The following is a 20820-nucleotide window of genomic DNA, read 5'->3' on the forward strand; positions in this document are numbered from 1 at the left end:
TGACCCTCTATTTTGGGCCTAATTCAGGCCTTCTATGAAGGTGGCCACTTTCCTTTTTGTGTGAAGCTGGTCTAGGAGGCCAATCTCTGGCTTTGATCCTATGACTTGAGCCCACTTCAAGTCTCCTCTCAGGATGATTGCCCTCCATTTTGTAATAGTTGGGTGGTCTGAATTCATGTAAAGGTTTCTTGCCCTTGGAGTGCACTCTAGTGGCTGTTGGCTCAGCCATGAATGGTTGTTACCTAGTAACAGTTGGATATGACCTCTTGTTATAGGCACTGGTTAGTTTAGGACGCCTCTGCATATCCTTGTAATATTGATTCTCATCAATCGGAAGCCCTTTCAACCACTTGTAGCTCAACCTGCACCTGGGACACATTCTTTGGATGATAGCTGCCTCTAAAGAATCATCATCCAGTGCCTCTTCATCAGAATCTTCCCTCTGGTCTGCAAAGCCTTGTCCAACTGCTGGTAAACTTCTAGCATCTTTCTTGATAGTAGTCTGGCTGGCAACATGCATTTGCACATTGACCTCTTCCAATTCCTTCAAGGATGAGCTCTGGAAGTGTGGCACAATAACATTGGTTGCCACTTCTCCAATTTCTGAGAATGGATTAGAGTCAATCCCGATAGCCTTTTATTTCTTAGTTCGAATTTGCTCTTAGATTTTGTCTCGGAAAACAATACAATTTTTAGTTGAGTGAGACCAAGAATTATGCCATTTACAATACACTTTTCCATTAAGTTCCTCTGGTGACGGAATTTTGACTACTTTTGGTAACTTCAAGAAGTTTGTCGCAAGCAAATGATCAAAAATGTCATCTGCCTTTGATAAATCGAAAGAGTATTTCCTGTGAAGGTCTTTCTTTTTAAAATGCTGGTCTATTGTTGTGTCTTTATAAATTAATGCTTCACATATCACATGTTCTTTCCCTACAATCTCTAATGCATCAATCTCGTAATTAGGATAAAAAAACTCAAATTTGGCGCGGTCGTAGAGGGGTTTTCCGGTAAATCCGTCAATATCCGGTTGAGACCTGTTCGTTGGTTGGTTGGTTGTTTGTCCCGATTTCCCGCCTCTGTATACGATCTCTCTCTCTCTCTCTACACTGGCAAACACACAAACACTCTCTCTCTCTCTCTCACACACACATAATTACCAATATTGAGTGATCAGTGAGTCTCTCTCTATTTTGGGACAACGATAGCTCTCTGCTATCACAGCCATGGATGAAGAATACGATGTTGTAGTGCTTGGGACAGGTCTCAAGGAATGCATTCTCAGTGGTCTCCTCTCTGTTGATGGACACAAAGTAAGCCCTTTCTTCATTGTCTCTTACTCTATTCATGCGTCTATACACAACAACACTGCTTTCTCATGTGTTTCTTGATCTTATAGGCCCTTTGGATTGGATTGAGTTATTTTATGAGAAATGATATAAAAAAAAATTATGAGAAAAATAACTCTTTCTCATGTTTTGGATTACAAATTGGGTACTTCTATTCGCACATCATATTTTATCTCAGTACACACCATTTGTGTCATTTGAATATCAACTTCCGAACAAAAATAAAATGTTCGAATGTCAAGTCCTGAACAAAAAAAAAAAGAATTGTTCGAACAAAAACCTCGTTCAATAGTTGATATCTGAATATTTGTATTTTGTTCGGACGGTGATATCTGAACGGCCAAATAGAATCACCCTTTCCAAATTAGATAAGACAGGCTGAGAAATGGAGAAAAGGGAATTTTTTTTATGCCCCTTTCATTTTTCATACCAAAAAATAAAAATAAAAATAAAAATGCTGAGATTTGGTCAGAAACCGAATTAATTGGCTGTATATTTTTTAAAATACCAGATTATAATACATAGGATGAAAATGAAATCTTATCCATATTCCTATTTCACATCCTTTGCTTTTTTTCCCATTTGAACGTGACAGTAAGAAAGCAAAATCATTCGTTTATTTTCTCACCAAATTGAGACATCACAATCATTTCCTTTCTTCGTCATGCATGTAATACCTCTTTCTTGAATGAAACGGTGACATTTTCAGATATTTTCTTTGTGATAATATGGGCAGACATCAGTGTTTATTATTTCTTAGATATATAGAGATATTGATTGACTTTAATTAGAGCAAGTTTAAGTCATAAAACAACCTATCAAGTGTGGAGATGTGGTGGGACTGGAATGTTACATCTTGGAGATAAGCTTTGGACTTCAGTTTAATTTCAAACAAAGATATTTCTTAAATAAAAGGATTTTTTTTTTTTTTTTTCCACTTGTCACATGCTCATACTTTGTGCTCTATTACTTAATTATTGCCAATTAAAACATGTTGTTTGAGTATGTTCTTCCAGAGCAATATGCAATTGTAGTGTTTCTTTGTTTTTTGTTTTTTTGTTTTTGAGTCCAATTGGAACTTGAGTTACACAATGGGTGGCAGGCTCCCTTTACCTATGAACATCTTAAGTTCCAAGCCAGATGAAAGCATGATTCATTCCAATGTCTCTAGCAATAGTACCCAAAAAGCCTTTTCCTAAGCCTTCTGAATCTTGTTCCGGTGTTCCATTACTGGTGAATGTAGACATATAGTCCTTTTCCTAAGCCTTTTCTCTAATATAGTGTTTGGTTCACTGGAATGGAATGATCATTCCATCATAATATCCATTCTCACGTTTGGGTTACTAAAAAAATATGATGGAAAATATATTATGTATTACAACTGGAATCATCATTCCCATTGTAAGGAATAATCATTGCATAAGGAGGCCAAGGAATATGACCTTTCCATTCCAGTGAACCAAACAGAGCATAAGAGTAAGAGTAAAGCTCTAAACACTCCAGCAGTCTTTCTTTGTTCTCTATACAAATTTCAGCAAAATAATAATGTAATCATCAGCTTTCTTGCAGGAGATGCTTTGTGCTTTATCATTATCTTTTTATTTTCACTCTTTTTCCCAGATTCATATATCTTTTGGATAACTCTTTGGGGATTTTATAATCTTGTTAGAATGCTGAATTATTAGCATTTTTTGGTGCCTATTTGGAACAGGTTCTGCATATGGATAGAAATGATTACTATGGAGGAGAGTCCACCTCACTAAATCTCAACCAGGTACAATTATCATTACATGCTTAAATTGCTCTGTTGATCATCTATCTACAACTCTTCTATGTTCATACATCATTAACTCATTTCTGCTTATGGCTTTATTTATTTATTTATTGGTTTGTTTCATTTCTACTTGTGGCTTCTAGCTCTGGAAGCGATTCAGGGGCAGTGACACACCTCCAGAACATTTGGGCTCAAGCAGAGATTACAACGTCGATATGATCCCCAAGGTATGCAGACTTCTGTTCAATATTCATATGTAGCCTCTTCGAGGTAATGAAATAATCCTTTAGTTATTATACACGTCTCTTGTCATTCTCAAATTTACTTATGTTGTACAACAAACCAAACTAGCTTCACTCATTAAACTTCAAGGCTATATAAACTCAAAAAAAAAAAAAAAAGTGCATACTTTGAGCATAGGTCCAAATATACAACTTGACTTCCTGTGCAGAGCTGAACTGAGTCTCAACCGACCAAAGTTCCCAACTACTAAGTTGCTAACCTGATGCATTATCTATTGAGGTCCATGTTTCACAAATCCAACTTTACATCTTACTTTTCCTCTTGCTTGATTTACACTAGATCTGTTTCAATCTACAGCGGACCTTTCCAGTGTTGGAATAACATGGCAGGATTTAAACTTGACATTTTCAACCTTTTCTTTAGTTGGAATTCTCAAACATTAAATGGGTTTCTGAAATTTGTAACTAGACTAGTTGTTGAATGGAAAGGGAATGCAGTGTAAAAAAATTGTTGTTCCAATTGAGATTGTGTGCTGTTGTTGATGGTGTGAGCATACCATAGGCCTACTGGGAATTATGCTGGGCACAAAGATGGCATAGGATCACCAAGGTTGGAGAGTAAGAGACTTGAGGCAACCATACTGGAGAGAGAGAGAGAGAGTAGCAGTGAGGGTAAAGCCTCGCGTAGGGAGAATGACCTCTTAAAGGAGATACACCAAACTGGTATGTGGTATATCTCAGTGGAGGGAATGACCTCCTTATATGGTATAGTTTTAGCTGCCGAGCCACAAGTCCCTGGTGGATAATGGGAACACTTGAACCCCCCATCCCTTGCCATGAACCACAAATGGGTCCCTACAGCCTTCTCCCGACCTAGGCAGACATGATGGCGTCAGGGTATCCATCCAATCAAGGCTTGCAATTGCTAGGTGAGGCAAATGTGGAGGCAGGTGAGTGGGCACTCAGGTGGGTGAGGCGCACACGAAAGTAGGCGAGGAACACAGAGTTAAGGCACTAAGTGTTATCATGGAGATTTGATGTCCATCGACGGTTGATCATTTATATTCTTCCTAGTAAAAAAAAAAGGACTTTCAGATTGAAAAGTTTTGATAAATAAGTACATATGTAGTGTAACATTTGTAGTAGCAAACCTGTCAATGTTTTTCGTAATGAATGATTTGAAGATTGTAGTGTATTGGATGGAGAATGAATCGATTTTCTTTGACAGTTCTATATCATTCCTTTTAATGCTACTAAACTTTGGGTCATCAGAAGATCGTAGCGTATTGGATGGAGAATGAGTCGATTTTCTTTGACAGTTGTATATCATTTCTTTTAATGCTACTAAACTTTGAGTCATCAAAGGCTGATGATGCTTATTTCTAGTTTAGACTTGATATGTAAAGAGAGTTCCCATGTATCTTGACTCTTAATAACTACTGCTTGTGGATAAGAAATTATTTTAGGACTGTATTCCTCAACATTATTTTTCTGTACTTGTTATCCCAATAAATGTCATAATTTCTTTGTTTTGACAGTTCATGATGGCTAATGGTGGCCTTGTTCGTGTTCTCATCCACACCGACGTCACGAAATATCTGAATTTTAAAGCTGTAGATGGCAGTTTTGTGTACAACAAAGGGAAGGTCAGAATCTAATTTTTCATAAATGATATGAAAACTCCAACTTCATTTTATGATTAACAATGAGTTTGATCCTTTTCAGATTCACAAAGTACCAGCTACTGATGTGGAAGCACTTAAATCCCCACTGATGGGATTGTTTGAGAAGCGGCGTGCTCGAAAGTTCTTCATTTATGTGCAAGACTATGAAGAGAATGATCCAAAATCCCATGAAGGACTCGACCTGAACAAAGTTACTGCAAAAGATATCATTTCGTACTATCTAATCCTTATTATTTCTCCTTTTCCTTTTTTATTTTTCTTTGTCTATCTTATATATATAATTGATATGTAGTTGTGGGTAAGAGATGTTAGAAGTGGTCGGTTGTGGACCTCTTGGAAGATGGCGGGCACTTCAATGGCTTGAGACCAACAGAGGTGGTGGAAGAGAAGATCAAGGCAGCCTTAGAGACAAAGTGGGTGGCAGTGAGAGACCTCGAACACTTAGATGGTTGTGTTGATACAACAATGTTCGTGTGATGTGGCTGCATCCCTTATATAGATTCCAGGAGTAGTGGAGCCCAAGTTACTTGAGGACAGGTGGCAAGTTCTCCTTAGCTGGACAAGTTGGTGATATTAGCCCTATTGCTGCATCCTATGATATCTTGGGAGTGGCATGCAACCGACATGGTTGTAAGGTCAATGTCCCATCCCTAAGTCTGGTCAAGGTGGAGTTGTCATTGCAGGTAGGTAGCCAAGTAACCTTGACAAACCCATGGTCTTAGCCTCTAATCCATAATCCTCTAATGATCTTGAACAAGGATGCCTAGGCCCTGCTCCCAACCTAGGCAGCCAAGTGATTAAGTAGAATAAGAGAGCACATGTAATGCCCCTGAATAAAAGACATAAATCAAACAACCGAATACTCCATCCAATGACAATTCCAATATGGTAAATCAGATCTCTAAATTCATATTTATTTCTGGTAAGAGATTTTACAAAAGAGATCCACATGCATTACACATTCAAACCCTCTTTAAGTTGAATCTGTAGATGTGCGACCATACAACCACAAGAATTAACAATAGAACGAGGAAATGCCTCCAGGGCTACGAGTTCCAAGGCTCAGGTCTGGTTACACAATGGGGGTTAACTAGCCCATATAATTAAAGCCCTTGGCTTGACAAAATAATTACAAAAGAAAAGAGCTTTTGCTCCCAAAAAGACTTTCCATGCCCTCAGCTAGGTGGGATCACAACATCCTTTATCGCACAAATCCACTAGGGGTGAGCCCAAAGCCCAATACGAGTAATTTCACGAAGTATATATGTTTAAGCAGTCTGTCATATATATGTGTATGCAATGTTATACCATGCCACAACATTATAAGTCTTGCTACAAAAAATATATATATACATGTATATATATTGCCATGATCTTTAAAAGAATCACTTAATCATCTCAATAAACCCAAACTTTAAAATGAGGTGGTAAATACGTCTCAGGTAAATCCTCAGGGCTAGTGTCTGCAAGTAGGCGTATCAAACACTATCAAATCCTACTTTACCGGCTCTTAACCGGAGGGCTTAGGCACCCACACGCGCATGTTTCTGGTCTTACACTCGAACTACACCCCCTAATCGGATTTCCCACCGTATTTACCTCAAAACAATACAATAGTAACAATTGTTTTTCTCAAACAACATAACCATTTTCAAGACATAACCATAGTGAAGTCATATTTCGAAAATTATGTATATGAATGAATTGAAATGCAATGATTTAGTTCTGATATGCACAATTTCTCCACAATTCCCAATGTTTGCTCAAAGAACAAAGATAACATATTCAATATCTATATGTGTTCATACTCCAAAAATTTGTATAAATTCTATATCCATGTGACATTTGACATTCTTTCATATTCACAATCAACATTCATTTCCACTTTCATATTCTAGACAAATGCACAACATGTTATGTTAATTTCTCAACAACACAACAACATCAGGAAGTTTCCTCAATTTCTCAAAGGATTTAGCAACAATTTCATAGATGTTTCACAAATTTCACTTTTCCCCAATTTGCTCCAAAACCTACGGTTTGATCAAAAGAAGGGTTTTTCCTTCATTTTCAAAATATCTTCTTGCAAACATGCCCAAATGGTTCATAGTTCACAACATGATCTATCTTGGACCAAAATCATAAGATAGAAATATTTTCTCAAACATTTCCTAGATTCAACATTTTAAAACTCAAAACCCAAACTTGAAATTATAGTGAAATGGACAAGACATGCTAAAATCATATATATAGTTCAAAGGAACTCCCTACCTCATGACTAGGAATAAAGATAAGAGAAAAGCTTCAAAACCAAAGGCGTCAAAACTTGATCTCCACCGTACAAAATGTTGCTTTTCATGAGCTCTCCCAAAATTAAAGAAAGCACTAGGGTTAAAATCTCAATGAATATGGAGGGATCAAAGAAGTAATGAGGTGGTTGGAGGGTTTCTTAGAGAGAGATGAGAGAAATGAGAGTGAGAGTAATTGTAGAGAGAGAGAGAGAGAGAGAGAGAGAGAGTGAAGTGAAAAGTGAGAAAAAGTGTGTAAGGGTCCAACTTTTAAGTGATTGGACACATTTTTAGGAGTAAACTGCGAACAGACCGCTCGAGCGAAAGCGACCAAACTTGCGCTCGAGTAAACAATCCGAACTCCCATAATCTCTCTCCTCTCTGCAAAAGACCGCTCAAGCGACAAGACCTTCACTCAAGCGAAAAATACGAGCTCCCAGAAGTTCAGACTGCAGAACAAAATACTGGATGGTCGACGTTACCACTTGAGCGGTCTAAACTTAAAAGTGAGACAAAACACTCTTAAAATATTCCCACCATTCTCGGATTCACTCTAACACCCCAAGATGCCAAAAAATATCTCGGAACACACTAGAATATACACACGAACAACCACAAGGAAACTGATAGGTAACAAAACACGAGTCCTAAATGTTTCAACAGTGACAGGGCAATTAAAGAAGACAGAAATTTCAAAATGCTATATATATTCAAAATGCTTTAAAATGACTCAAAACATCACAACACATAGGTGAGCCAAGTCCCCAACCTAGGCAGCCAAGTGAACATAGGTGAGCTAGGGGCCAACAATACTGCCATTGAGCAAGAGTGAGTAGGGAGAATGTGTTCCCTATTAGGATGAGGTATGAAGGACCATGGTGAGTGAGGGCTCCAAGTGAACCATGGTCTGCCGAGCAAGTGAGCTTGGCTCTGCTACGTGAACCATATTGAGCTCTTCATACTTTAATTCGTTTGCGTTGGAGCTCTTATGGCTAGAGTGGCAACTGCGCTATTGAGCTTCGCACTTAGTGGTATGCCCCCGCTTAGGCTAGGCATACAACTCCAACCGGTTGTGGTGCCTCGGAGGTCTAGCACATTAGGGTGTGATGGTGATGACATCACACCTGTTGGGCTCGCCACGTACCGGGTGTGGTACAAGTACCCACAATAGTTACAGGGTTCGTATTTTGTGAGAAATTATCTTTGTTATATTTTCTGAACTTTTTGAGATTGCCATGGAGCGGATGATGTTGGTTCAAATCTTATAACTTGTTTAAAGAAAAAGATGTTTATATACATATGTTGAAGCTAATCTCCTTTAATTATGCTCAGTGACGTGGTATGGGTGAGAAACCTGTGGGGTCTGTTTATAAACTAGTAGATAAGGGCCAGTGCAAGACTCAAAATCTAAGTGTAAGATTAGCGTAAGGAATTTTGAGGGCCAGGTATCTCCTTTCATTTCATGCTCAGTAATATAGAACATCAACCTTGGTGTAACACTAGTATTAGGAACTACTATTTTGATGGCCAAGTATCGGAGTCAAAAAATACTCTGTTTCAGGAAAGCAAGTTGAGGTTTATAAAGTTTGAGGGGCTTTCCAAGAATCAAAATTATAGCCCTAGAAGCACAATGGACGTGACGTGCCCTGCATTTATACATTGGGATCCAATGATAAAAGAAAAAAAATGTAGATTATACCTATTACCCTCTCCTTTGAAATTTAGGAATTTGTAGTATGTTTTATTTTTTTGAATGAAATATTCAATATGTATAACATAAATGAAATATATATATATATACTATATATTTATTGCATGTGTCCCCCATGTGTTGTATCTTTCATTTTTTGAAAATTGTCGGCATATCTGTGTCATATCTGCGCCCCTTTTTTTTAGATAGCAACAAATGTAAATATCATAATAAGAATAAATTTGAGATCGATGATAAGGATAAATTTTGTTAGTTTGTATAAGTAACTTTGAATTCTTGCTCCGAAATGGAAAATCCAATGCTACGCTCACTTCAGCATAGACTCAAAACTCAATGAAAATTGAACACAAGCTTTCAACACAACCAATGATCTCTTAAGTTATTATATTTAAATTTGGCTTACTAATTAAACTGTTCTCCATATCTGGATAGAAAATATGGTAGTACCATTGATGAGTGATGACCCTCAAGTTCACTGCAAAATTGAGTTAAAAAATCTGAAAAAAAGCTTCTGATGTAAGAATTATGGTTGGGGTGTCTATATACACATCAGATGGCAATAAACTCGTCAAAAGCTGCTTATAAAACCAAGTTGACCAATTGGTTCAACCATATCATTTGTGGTCATCAAACAGGAGAAAGGTTCTTTCATGTGGTCATCTGTTTGACCAATTGGTTTAACCGTCTTATTTGTGGAGAACCAAGCTTTATAGAATATATGATAGAAAATACTCTAAATCTTGCAAGAAATGGTACACACACAACATTCTTTTCAGTAGCGGCTAATGTCTGGTACCTAAGCTGGCAAAGGACAGTTGTACAAAGACCTAGTGATAATTTGAAGAATATTACTGGGCAGTCCAGTATTACCTAAGATTCTGTTATTCAATCTAACTTCTTGAAAAAGAAAAGAAAAATAACTTTACTCAAGAGCAAAGTTGATCAAATGCCCAACAAGGATACTGTTCCTCGATTGCCATTCCCTGTTTGGCTCCATTGAGAATTCATTTTTATCATCTACACAGACTAACACTTGTGTTACATGGACTCTTTTATTTTTCCCCAAAGTAACCGTGTCCACCAGATATGACGAGGGTTGAAGGGTGGATGTGGAATGTTGTCCAACACCTGTACCCAATTTAGACATTTGGATCCTCTAATTTTTTACTATGTTGAAAAGAAAAAACTCACATTTGTTAGTAAAGAAACATTTCTAGCCTCTCACATGGATAGGTGAGAGAATTTTTCTAAATCCTATTTAATTTCAAGTTTATTTCTACACAATTTACAACATCTTATATAAAATATTATATTATATGCAATATATATGTGTCTTTGACGTGTCTTCGTACCCATATCCAACTTTTGGATATAGCATTCTAAAATTTAGGTTTATGAAGTTCTGACTTTTAATACACACCTGCATTTGATACTTGTATCTGAGTCCATGAAATCGCGATTTGCCTGACTGCGGTCGCAATTCTGGCTGTTTCCAACAATGAACATGAGTCGCTATTCCGGCAGTGAACTGATGTTGCGATTCCAGCAGCCTCTAGTTCATGATTCTGGCGGCACCTTACTCTGATAGCATGTAAGCTCTTCTCTTTTTTTTTTTTTTTTTTTTTCCTTCTAATAATAATACAAAGATAAAAATAAAATCAAAACCCTAAAACTCTAATGAAATCAAAACACTAATCTACCCTTAAGAAAAATACAATATATTGCACAGTTACAACTCAGTGTGATTACATGTTTTTATAGAAGAATACTCAGCTCTACTTTAACTATGCTGTTTCTAACAAAATACAACTAACTCAATTTGTTGCCTAACTAACTCTAGTATATGCCATTCTTCAAGTGGGATTGGGTGGTCTACTACTCACTGAAGCAGGAACAGCATCTGCATCATCTTCAGCTTGATCTTTGTGAGCCATTATGACCTATCAAGACTCATACATGCACAAACATCAGATTTAGGACATTATCATTTATTTAGCTTCTTGCACTCCACATCTCTGAGTATAGGAGAAGGAAGGCATTTTAGAATTGGATTATAGGATGCTAAAAGTGGAGTGCAAATAGGGCTACCACGTGCATGCACACATTTGCAGATTAGTCTTAAACTTATTTGTTCTAGTATAAATTTAAACCAGCAATCAGCTGAATTAACGTGGTTGCACAGAACGTAATCTTACTATTGTAGCTCTAACCCCAAGCAGTTCTTAGATATCAAAGTTTCTTTCTGTTTCTTCTTTTTACTCAGAAAACTGAGTGTGAAAATTTTATAACTATTTTTGTTGGAGACAATATAATATTATCTCCAACAATTTTCACTTTAATCTGAAGGCTACCCTAAAGCCAGTTTGATGACAAGTAAATGCTTTTGAGGAATTTTCTCCTTTTGCTCAATTTTGCTAAGCAAAGGGAGCAGACACATTCTTCAGACCGGTTAAGATTCTATTTAAATTCCAAATCTGTGATCCAAGTATTTTTATCTGGAGCAAGATGAGCTATAGCTGTGTGGAGTTACTACTACTATTATTGTTGTTGTTCTGCTTTTTACTTTCTGATAATGAGGGCAGTGTAGTTTGACTTATTTTACTTATATAGTTTTCTGATATAGGAAGTATGGGCTAGATGACAATACAGTTGACTTTATTGGGCATGCATTGGCACTCCATAAAGATGATAGTTACTTAGACCAGCCTGCTATGGATTTTGTGAAGAGAGTTAAGGTGAAACACTTGGTTTCCTGCTTTTATTGTTTGTTATTATTTTCTTTCAATGTCTCTGCTTTGAAGATCTTGGAATGATTTCTACCGTTGCTAGTTGCTACACCAAAGTTGTGTTTGACCCCTTCAACACTGCTATATACCATGTTTCATTTCATAATGGCTTCATGAAATCAATGGTATAAAATGTATTGGTAGTAAATGATGCCTCAACTGAAGGATACTGTGGTTATGCCTTAGTGGGGACTTAAGCATGTTCAATTCCTTCTTCTTCTTCTTTTTTTCTTTTTTCTTTTTCACCACCAGGGTGATAACTGTTAGACAGCGTCCTCAGCATTCTTAGCCATCACTATCCCATCCCTGAATAGGGGTCCTTCACCTGTCCAGCGCAAATATGGGGATGGAAAGCACTTCGGAAACATAGATACTCATCTATCTTTTAAGTGCACAAAAAATAGCGTAATATATAAAGACCTTGAGTAAATGGTACGGAAGGTGAAATCTTGGTATCATCTAATATCTATTTCAAGACAATGGCATGGACTAGCAGGCGATGTAGTCCCTTAGCTCCACTCCACAGCCAGATTCTGAGTTGTATGGATAGCAGCAGCAGGGCCACTCCTTGGAGACTTGACTTTCTCCACTGATGTGAAAAACTATTGAATGATATTCATGGATTTAGAGCCATAAAGCCTTAACTCTGAACTAGATTAGAATCATTTTCCCTAAAAGGATAATGTGCGTTGGGATTAGTTTGTAGGTTCCTGTTTGTATCTCCTGGGACATATAGCAACATAACCCATACATATCTGTTCTTAAATTCAATCACACTATCATCTTTTTTTCCTTCAGTTTTTATATTTTTATTTGTGAAATTAAGTGATTTTTCAAAAAAGGGGAGGAAGGGTGGGTGGAAATGGCAGCAACATGCTGGAATTCCGTAACAGTAACATTGTTGTGTTGTTAATTGTGGATATATTTTATCCTTGAGCAGACATAATTTGAAGTGCATAGAGACATGCATACCTTCTGGCAATGACTTGAACCTTGTGTCTTACTATTAGATATTCTTTCAATAGACTTTATCAACAACCATTGATTTTACGAGAACGATTCTGACTTCTCTGGCTAACAGAAAATCACATAAATGCATTTTTTAAATTCATACATTTTCCCTAAACGGATAGTTTTTCCAGTGAGATTTCCTTTTCATATACTCTGTTTACAGTGGTAAGTGTAATTGATCAGCTAATTTGCTTTAGCTTTTGCTTTGAAAGCTCTATGCAGAGTCTTTAGCTCGCTTTCAGGGAGGATCTCCTTATATTTATCCACTATATGGACTGGGAGAACTACCTCAGGTGTGTAGTCATGAAAATGGCAAGAATCTATTGGGGCTATAATCATATATTCGTAACTTTCTGTGGCATTATTGGCAGGCATTTGCTCGTTTGAGCGCTGTCTATGGTGGGACTTACATGCTCAACAAACCAGAATGCAAGGTAACTTGTTAATGATTCTATGATATGTATATTATTTTTTGCCTGGGCAACTCTCTGATATCCTATAATCCATATGGGTAGCCTTGTCTCTTTATTCTCATGATTGTACGGTGGATCCAATGTTAGTATATGATGTTGTCCAAGGCAAAGTATGAAAAGCAGCACAAAGTGAATGATTCTGCCAATTAGGGAGGAAAAAGTGGATTGTTCACTTAATTCCCAAGATATAATAAAAATTTAAACATCCTGCCATTTAATCTTTTTAGCAATACCTTTTTTATTTTTATTTTTTTTTCAAGTTAATATTCCACACTTTTCTAAACAAGATTAGAAATGATTTGCTGACCATTTTTCACCAATATTGAGCCATTATATCTGATGCTGCAATTGACAGGTAGAATTTGATGAAGATGGAAAGGCCTTTGGAGTGACTTCGGAAGGAGAGACTGCAAAATGCAAAAAAGTAGTATGTGATCCTTCATATTTGCCTAACAAGGTAATTTATTTCCAAGGAACCTTCGATCAGTAGCTTGATCATGCTGGACTTGAGTTGAATGGTCTGAATTAACACCTGCACCTGCTGATTATTGTGACAACAGGTAAAGAAGGTTGGGAAAGTAGCTCGTGCTATATGTATAATGAGTCATCCTATTCAAAGCACCCATGATGCTCACTCGGTCCAGGTTATTCTGCCTCAGAAACAAGTTGGGAGAAAATCAGATATGTATGTATGCCAAAACTCTTTTATTGATTTTAATTTGTGTGTGGGTAATGCAAATGTATATCACAGGCATAGCATTTGCCTTGTAATACGTATTAAAATATGCATATCCCCACATTTGAATGTCATCATTCTGTGCTGATTGGGATAACCTTGATTTTTTTTCATTTAAAATAAAAAATAAATAAATTAAACAAATCACATTTTGTATGACTCTGGAAATGCCTAATGGAAGCAAGAGTTAGAAAGAGAGGAACAATTCACAAAAAAAAGGCCAAAGCTCTGGCAGCACTTTCGAAAGACTTTTTCTTATATTTCTTTTCTTTTGTTCTGTCTGAATGCTGTGCCATTGCCGATTTTCCATCCAGACGGTGCCCAAACTTTTGACGAATAGTAACTTTTAGAAGTGATTTTGTTGTTGTCATTCTTGAGTAGCTCAATATTCTGTATTTGAGATCAAATATTTGAAAGAAGTTTCTGTTTCAAACACTATTGAGTAACTATTGGTAGTTGTACAAAAAGGTTTCATTTCTTTTGTATATGATTTACTAAACTGTAAGAGGAAAATATAGGAGAAAATATAGACAATGAAGGTTTATATTCCAAAAGAAGTCTTTTTTGCATGACAAAAGTTGAAACAGTTTTCATACATGCTAAAACAGAAGAAAAGCTAAGGTAGTGTTTGGTTTAGTTTTAGAATCATGATTTGAGAATGGAGTTGTATTTTGAGTTTGTGAGTGGTTGAATCATGATTTGAAAAGAGAAAATTTGTTTGGTTATGAATGTTGAAAAGAGTTTTGAATTGAATTTTGAATTTTTGAAACGAGAAAAGTTGTTTGATCATGAGTTTTGAAAAGAGTTTTCAAAACTTAATTCAAAAACTTGTAATTCATAACCAAACACACAACTCAAAACTCTATTGAAAATTCTATTCAAAGCTCATAACCAAACTCTTTTTAAAATTTAATTCAAAAAAATAATTTTTTATTTAAAAATTAAAAAAAATCCAAAAATATCTTTTTATTTAAAATATTAAAAAATATATATTATTTTTGTTAAAAAAAATATTCAGCTAGTGCTTTAAAATTACTTTTGATTGTATAATTAGTTGGAATTTTTTTTTTAATTGTTTTGTTTAAAAACGGTCTAAATAAAACAATTTCTATATTTAAAAAATATCAAAAACAAATATAAATTTTTTGTTTTCAAATAACAGGTTGCAATTGCAAAAAAAAAAAAAAAAAATACTATTTTGGTTAACCGGCCGGACGTCTGTTAGGATGTCCGGGAGGACGACCAGGTAGACCCAATCTGCAAATTCAAAATTCAAAAACTCTACTATGCCAAACATGCATTGGAATGTGTATTCAAATGTGGCCTTGGAATCAATTTTTGAAAACTTAAATCAAACATAGCATTCAAATATAAGGGCGAAATTATGATTTGAAACTTAAACCAAACAAAGCCTAAATGCTTTCGAGTTCCAAATGTTATGAATTGTACAGAGTTCTTTTAATGCGCTTCTTCTTTGTCAATCTGTTGCAGGTACCTGTTCTGCTGCTCGTATTCTCACAATGTAGCTCCAAAAGGTAAATTCATTGCTTTTGTTACAACGGAAGCAGAGACTGATAATCCTGAAGTGGAACTGAAGCCTGGCATAGAGCTTCTTGGTCCTGTAGACGAAATATTTTTTGATACTTATGACAGATACGAACCCACTAACCAGCATGCTGTTGACAACTGTTTCATATCCACTGTAAGTATACACACAACATTTTGCACTTCTCATATATATATATATATATATATTTTCATCCTGCAAATTTGAATTTGAATTTATCATTTTTCCCGACAATCAAAAGCCTCAATCAGAAGCAATTTAGTCATATTCAACTTTCTTGCCCTAGCTTTCTGTAGAAATTTAATGTATAAAGAGAAATAGAGAATTGTATTATTGATTGATTTATATTGATGTCTATTACAATGATTCATGATTCCTATATATAGAAGAGGGTGAGTGTGTAGTAGGTAAGGAGTAGGTGAAGTGGAGGTGGTAGTGGTGTAGTGGGTTAGGTTTAGTGGAGTAGGTTTAAGTGGGTGAAGTAGGTGGAGAGTAGGTGGATTTTAACAGCCCCCCGCAAACTCAAGGGGGATAGGAACTAACCAACTTGAGTTTGGAGAGAGTAACAAAACAAGAAAATACATAAAAATAAAAGAGGATAGGAGACACTGTATGGTCGTGTCAGACCATTGGTGAAGACACTGGATGGTGGTGTCATAACGTTGTAGAGGACACTGTATGGGGGTGTCATAACGTTGTAGAGGACACTGTATGGTGGTGTCATAACGGTGTAGAGGACACTGGATGGCGGTGTCAGACCGATGTAGAAGACAGTTTATGGGGTCATGTCGGACCGTTGTAGCAGACAATGTTGTGACAGTTTACAGAGTCTTGCTGGACCCTTGTAGAAACTAACCGGAATCAATGTCGGGACAGTTTACAGAGTCTTGTCGGACCCATGAAGGAGCTAACCGGAATCAATGTCGGGACAGTTTACAGAGTCTTGTCGGACCCTTAAAAAGTCGCACCCTCAAAAGGTGTGCCCAATCTTTCAAAAGGCGTGCCATCAAAAGGCGTGCCCAATCCATAAAAAGGCGTGCCATCAAAAGGCGCGCCCACTTCATCAAAAGACGTGCCCGACAGAAAGCGTCGAGCCATCAAAAGGGGCGCCTGACACGCGGCGATGCACGTGATTGACAGAGCGCGTGTCGGCCTCGTCGTCTCTGTCTTTATAAACCAAAGCGAAGTCTGAGGCTTGGAAGCATAACAAACCAGTTGAAACCTCTTCGTTCTCTGTAACATTCTGTAACCAACCCTTCTCTGAAACACTCAGCAACCCAAAAACATGGCTTCTTCTTCCCGTTCAGCTACCCAGAACATAGCCTCTTCTTCCCGTGGTCTGCTCACTCTCTTTCCCGACCTCAACGAGTCAACAAGAGAGATAACTGGTGCGGTGGCCTGTGAACCTCAACCAAACACCTCTGGTTTTGCTCCGTTGAACTATCCGATGCGGTCGGTGGAGCAAAAGATGGCAGTGCAAACGGATATTGAAGCTAATCAGTATACATTGAAGTCCTGTGTTGAAACTATGACTGCGGTCACAAACTTGTCGCACCGGCTGCAGAGTAGGACAAATGAGGTGCAGCAGTTAAACGCCCAACTGGCTCTGCTCCAACGCATGTATCAGGATGCGCGAGCAGAGATAAGTGTGCTAAAGGCGGAAAATAAGGAGCTGAAGCGGAAGGCCACCGTTATGTTCCGATTTGGAGGTCCGCCATATGCTGTAGTGGAGGAGCAGGGTGGAGTGATCGTGCCCAGTGGAGTGGGAAACACGGAGGCAACACCGTCAAGGGCCGCCCAGGACGGAGGCAAGAAGAAAAGACCGGCGGAATAGGCGAAAAAGTGAGGTCGGTGGGTGGCCGTCTGCAGAAAAGAAAACAAATCTTGTGGTGTTGTGGTGTTGTGGTTTGTGTTTTTTTTTTTTTTTTTTTTTGTTAAAATTGTGATCGGGGTTGATCCCTGAGATGAATAAAAGATGGTTTGGTGTGCAAAGCTATATGGTATGAATGGAATTTGAAAAAGATTAAAAAATAATGTGAAAGAAAAATAAAGAAAGAAATAATAAAAATATATTTGAAATCAAAATGAAAGATGGGGGAAATAAGGAAAGTGGTTTGGAGAAAATAAATAAAAATAATGGATTTTGAAATCAAACGGAGGAGAGAGAGGGGACAAGCCCATGTGAGAGAAAGAGGGGAAAAATGATAGCCGATGCACCCAAAAATAATCTAGCTGCTATCCACAGGCGCTTAGGGGAAGGAAATGGTAGCAAGAGATGGCCAACACCATATATGGCTATAGCAAAGAAATGGAGTATCAAGCTCAATGGGCTAGGATTTAGACCAGAGAGTAAAGCCACTGGTCCTGTTGAACACACACCTCCAAGGCTCAAATAATCAAAACATGCTTCACGCATTTCCTTCCTTGCTTGATCAGGAGATGCACAAAACACCTTATACAGGGCTCCAGTCATTCCTCCACCAGTTAAAGGATGACGCATGTTGAAAGCATCACCTATTAATAGTGCTCCAGGAGTAGGGTAAGGAGCAACTGGCATACTTCTATTGGGCATTGTTCTAATACTTCCCTTATCAATTGCAGCTATAAATGAATCATGCAGCTCAGGTGGAACCTGGGGAGCCACCAGAGGGAAGCAAAGCCGAAGGCTGCTGCAAAGCCGAAGGCTGTAAAAGCGAAAAAGGAAAAGAAGGCTCCGGCTAAGACAAAAGCTGCTGCGCCAAAAGCTAAAGCCACTGTGAAGCCCAAGCCAGCGGCAAAGGCCAAGCCAGCTGCGAAGCCAAAAGCTGCTGTGAAACCGAAGGCTGCCGTGAAGCTGAAAGCTGCAGTGAAGCTCAAGGCTGTGGCGAAGCCCAAACCAAAGCCGAAGGCGAAGGATCCTAACAAGAGGCAAATGAGCATGGAGGAGAAGCATAGATTGAGTGTTGGGTTGCAGAGTTTGCCCCAGGAAAAGATGCCACAGTTAGTGCAGATTATGAAGAAGAGGAATTCACATTGGCCTCAAGAGAGAGGATTTAGGAAGTGATGGGAAGGTATGTGTAGAAAATAAGCGGAATAGGTTGAGGTCCGGCGGGCGGCCAAGGCGAGGTTGCCGCCCGCCGGTGAAACGAAAAATACTAAGTGCTTAACCTTGCTCTGATACCATGTAGAAATTTAATGTATAAAGAGAAATAGAGAATTGTATTATTGATTGATTTATATTGATGTCTATTACAATGATTCATGATTCCTATATATAGAAGAGGGTGAGTGTGTAGTAGGTAAGGAGTAGGTGAAGTGGAGGTGGTAGTGGTGTAGTGGGTTAGGTTTAGTGGAGTAGGTGAGGTGGTAGTGGTGTAGTGGGTTAGGTTTAGTGGAGTAGGTTTAAGTGGGTGAAGTAGGTGGAGAGTAGGTGGATTTTAACACTTTCTATTTATGACCATGAACACCTAAATTTAACTAATGGAAGAGTAAGAAATTGGATAAAGTGGTCTCATAGAATGAGGAGCTGATGAGCCTGTTCTCATAGTCCAGGTTTTCTTTTTAGAAAATTAGCAGTTTTTATTGCTTTTTTCCTAATCTTAGAGAGGTAGAAATCTCTTGTTTTTATTTATGTCAAAAACACCATCATTTGGTGGGTGACATGTGTCAAAGCTTCAAGAACTCTCAACCCATTGTCTATAGCACTAGGTTGGTTGGTCTTCACTCAGAAGTGAACATGAGAATTGGGATACCGTTTGTCTTCCTTTTTCTTTTTGAGATTGCAGCAGTCATTTGACAAATCTTGAATTTTGTACAGAGTTATGATGCAACGACTCACTTTGAGTCAACAGTACAAGATGTGATCGCCATGTACAGCCAGATAACTGGAAAGGTAACATTTCAGTTTGATTACAATATATAAACACTTTTACAGTTTAACTGAATACTGTAAATTCTTTTCTTCTCCAAGAAACTTATGCACATCACAGTTGTGAGTGTTTTCCATTTTGATTTTTCCATCAAGAATACTAATATGTTATTTATTTATTTTATTTTTTGGGGGAACAGGGGTGTAGTAGTATAGTTTCAATATGTTAAATTTCTGGAACTTGCCTAATGACATGTGATAATATCTGAAGATGCTTGCGCCGATTAGTCAAACTAACATCTTGGAGAATTTACACTGATGCCATTGTTGTATTATCACACAACATGGAGGTCCATGATATCTACAATGGGGAATTTTAAATAAATAAAAAAAAAAATTGCTTTCACTCCTTTTATTTTACATCTGCATGCTGATTCTGTGTTTTATTCAAGCGAAATGCAATCTTCTGTTTGAACAGAATGATCTTTGTGAATTATGCACATTCTGCTTGCTTTTTCTGAAGAGCTATAAACTGTTTTGATGATCCTTCATTGCTGCAACGCATTTGTGCATCTACTGTCTTCTTGTTGCAACAATAGAATTGAAATCTGAACTCATATATGCACCTACTGTTTTGTTGTTGCCTAAGTAGAATTTTTAGGTTGTTCAAAATAAATAAATAAATAAAATAGAATATTTATAAATCAGTATCTGTTCTCCTTGTGTATTATTGTTTTGATTTTGGTTATGCACAAGTACAACTCCATATCATATTAACCATCGATAGTAGAATAGAGTAATCCATATCTTTCTTTTCCACAATTCCATTAGTGGCTCAATTCTAAACTACTGGCTGAAGTACTAAATTTCCAGTTTGAGTGACTCTAATAACCAGTTTATGTTTATTTGATGGTGTCGTGCTTCAGACTCTTGATCTGACTGTGGATCTGAGTGCCGCCAGTGCTGCTGCTGAATGAATTTTTTGGCTCACACATCCCCCAGAAGAACAGAGAGAAGAACTCAAAGAACCTTCATTCATTGCCTTCTGTGTTTTTTTCAATGCAAGAAAGAGGTAGCAGTCCTTGAGCAAATACCGAACCTCCGCAAAACTGATTGACTTCATATGAAACCTGCATTGCATTTTAGCAGATACTTTTCTTCCACCTTGTATTGGGAATTTGTTGTTTTTCCATAAGATTTGTCTTTTTTAAGTATTTCATTTAGACAGTAATAAATAAAATTCAAAATTTTTATTTTCAGCTCAAAGGTGGATTACTGAATATTTTCCTTGAGTGTTGGAACTGTGATTTTTGTCTGTTGGGATTTTTTTCTACATAATATCTAGTGCTCT

At 37.4% G+C, this 20820-nt stretch overlaps 1 protein-coding gene across 1 annotated transcript; it reads left to right on the forward strand.

The window, feature by feature from the left end:
* Positions 1-944: 944 nt before the first annotated feature.
* Positions 945-20735, forward strand: LOC114296223 (guanosine nucleotide diphosphate dissociation inhibitor At5g09550). Its single transcript, XM_028240506.2, has 13 exons — positions 945-1313; positions 3061-3123; positions 3267-3350; positions 4904-5011; positions 5091-5263; positions 11673-11784; positions 13059-13139; positions 13218-13280; positions 13675-13776; positions 13880-14004; positions 15547-15757; positions 19419-19493; positions 20396-20735. The coding sequence occupies exons 1-13, from the start codon at positions 1227-1229 to the stop codon at positions 20444-20446; spliced, it is 1335 nt and encodes a 444-aa protein (XP_028096307.1). The 5' UTR covers positions 945-1226; the 3' UTR covers positions 20447-20735.
* Positions 20736-20820: the final 85 nt, after the last annotated feature.

The sequence above is a fragment of the Camellia sinensis genome, chromosome 4, assembly GCF_055761805.1.
Source record: "Camellia sinensis isolate YWXY chromosome 4, ASM5576180v1, whole genome shotgun sequence".
NCBI lineage: Eukaryota > Viridiplantae > Streptophyta > Magnoliopsida > Ericales > Theaceae > Camellia > Camellia sinensis.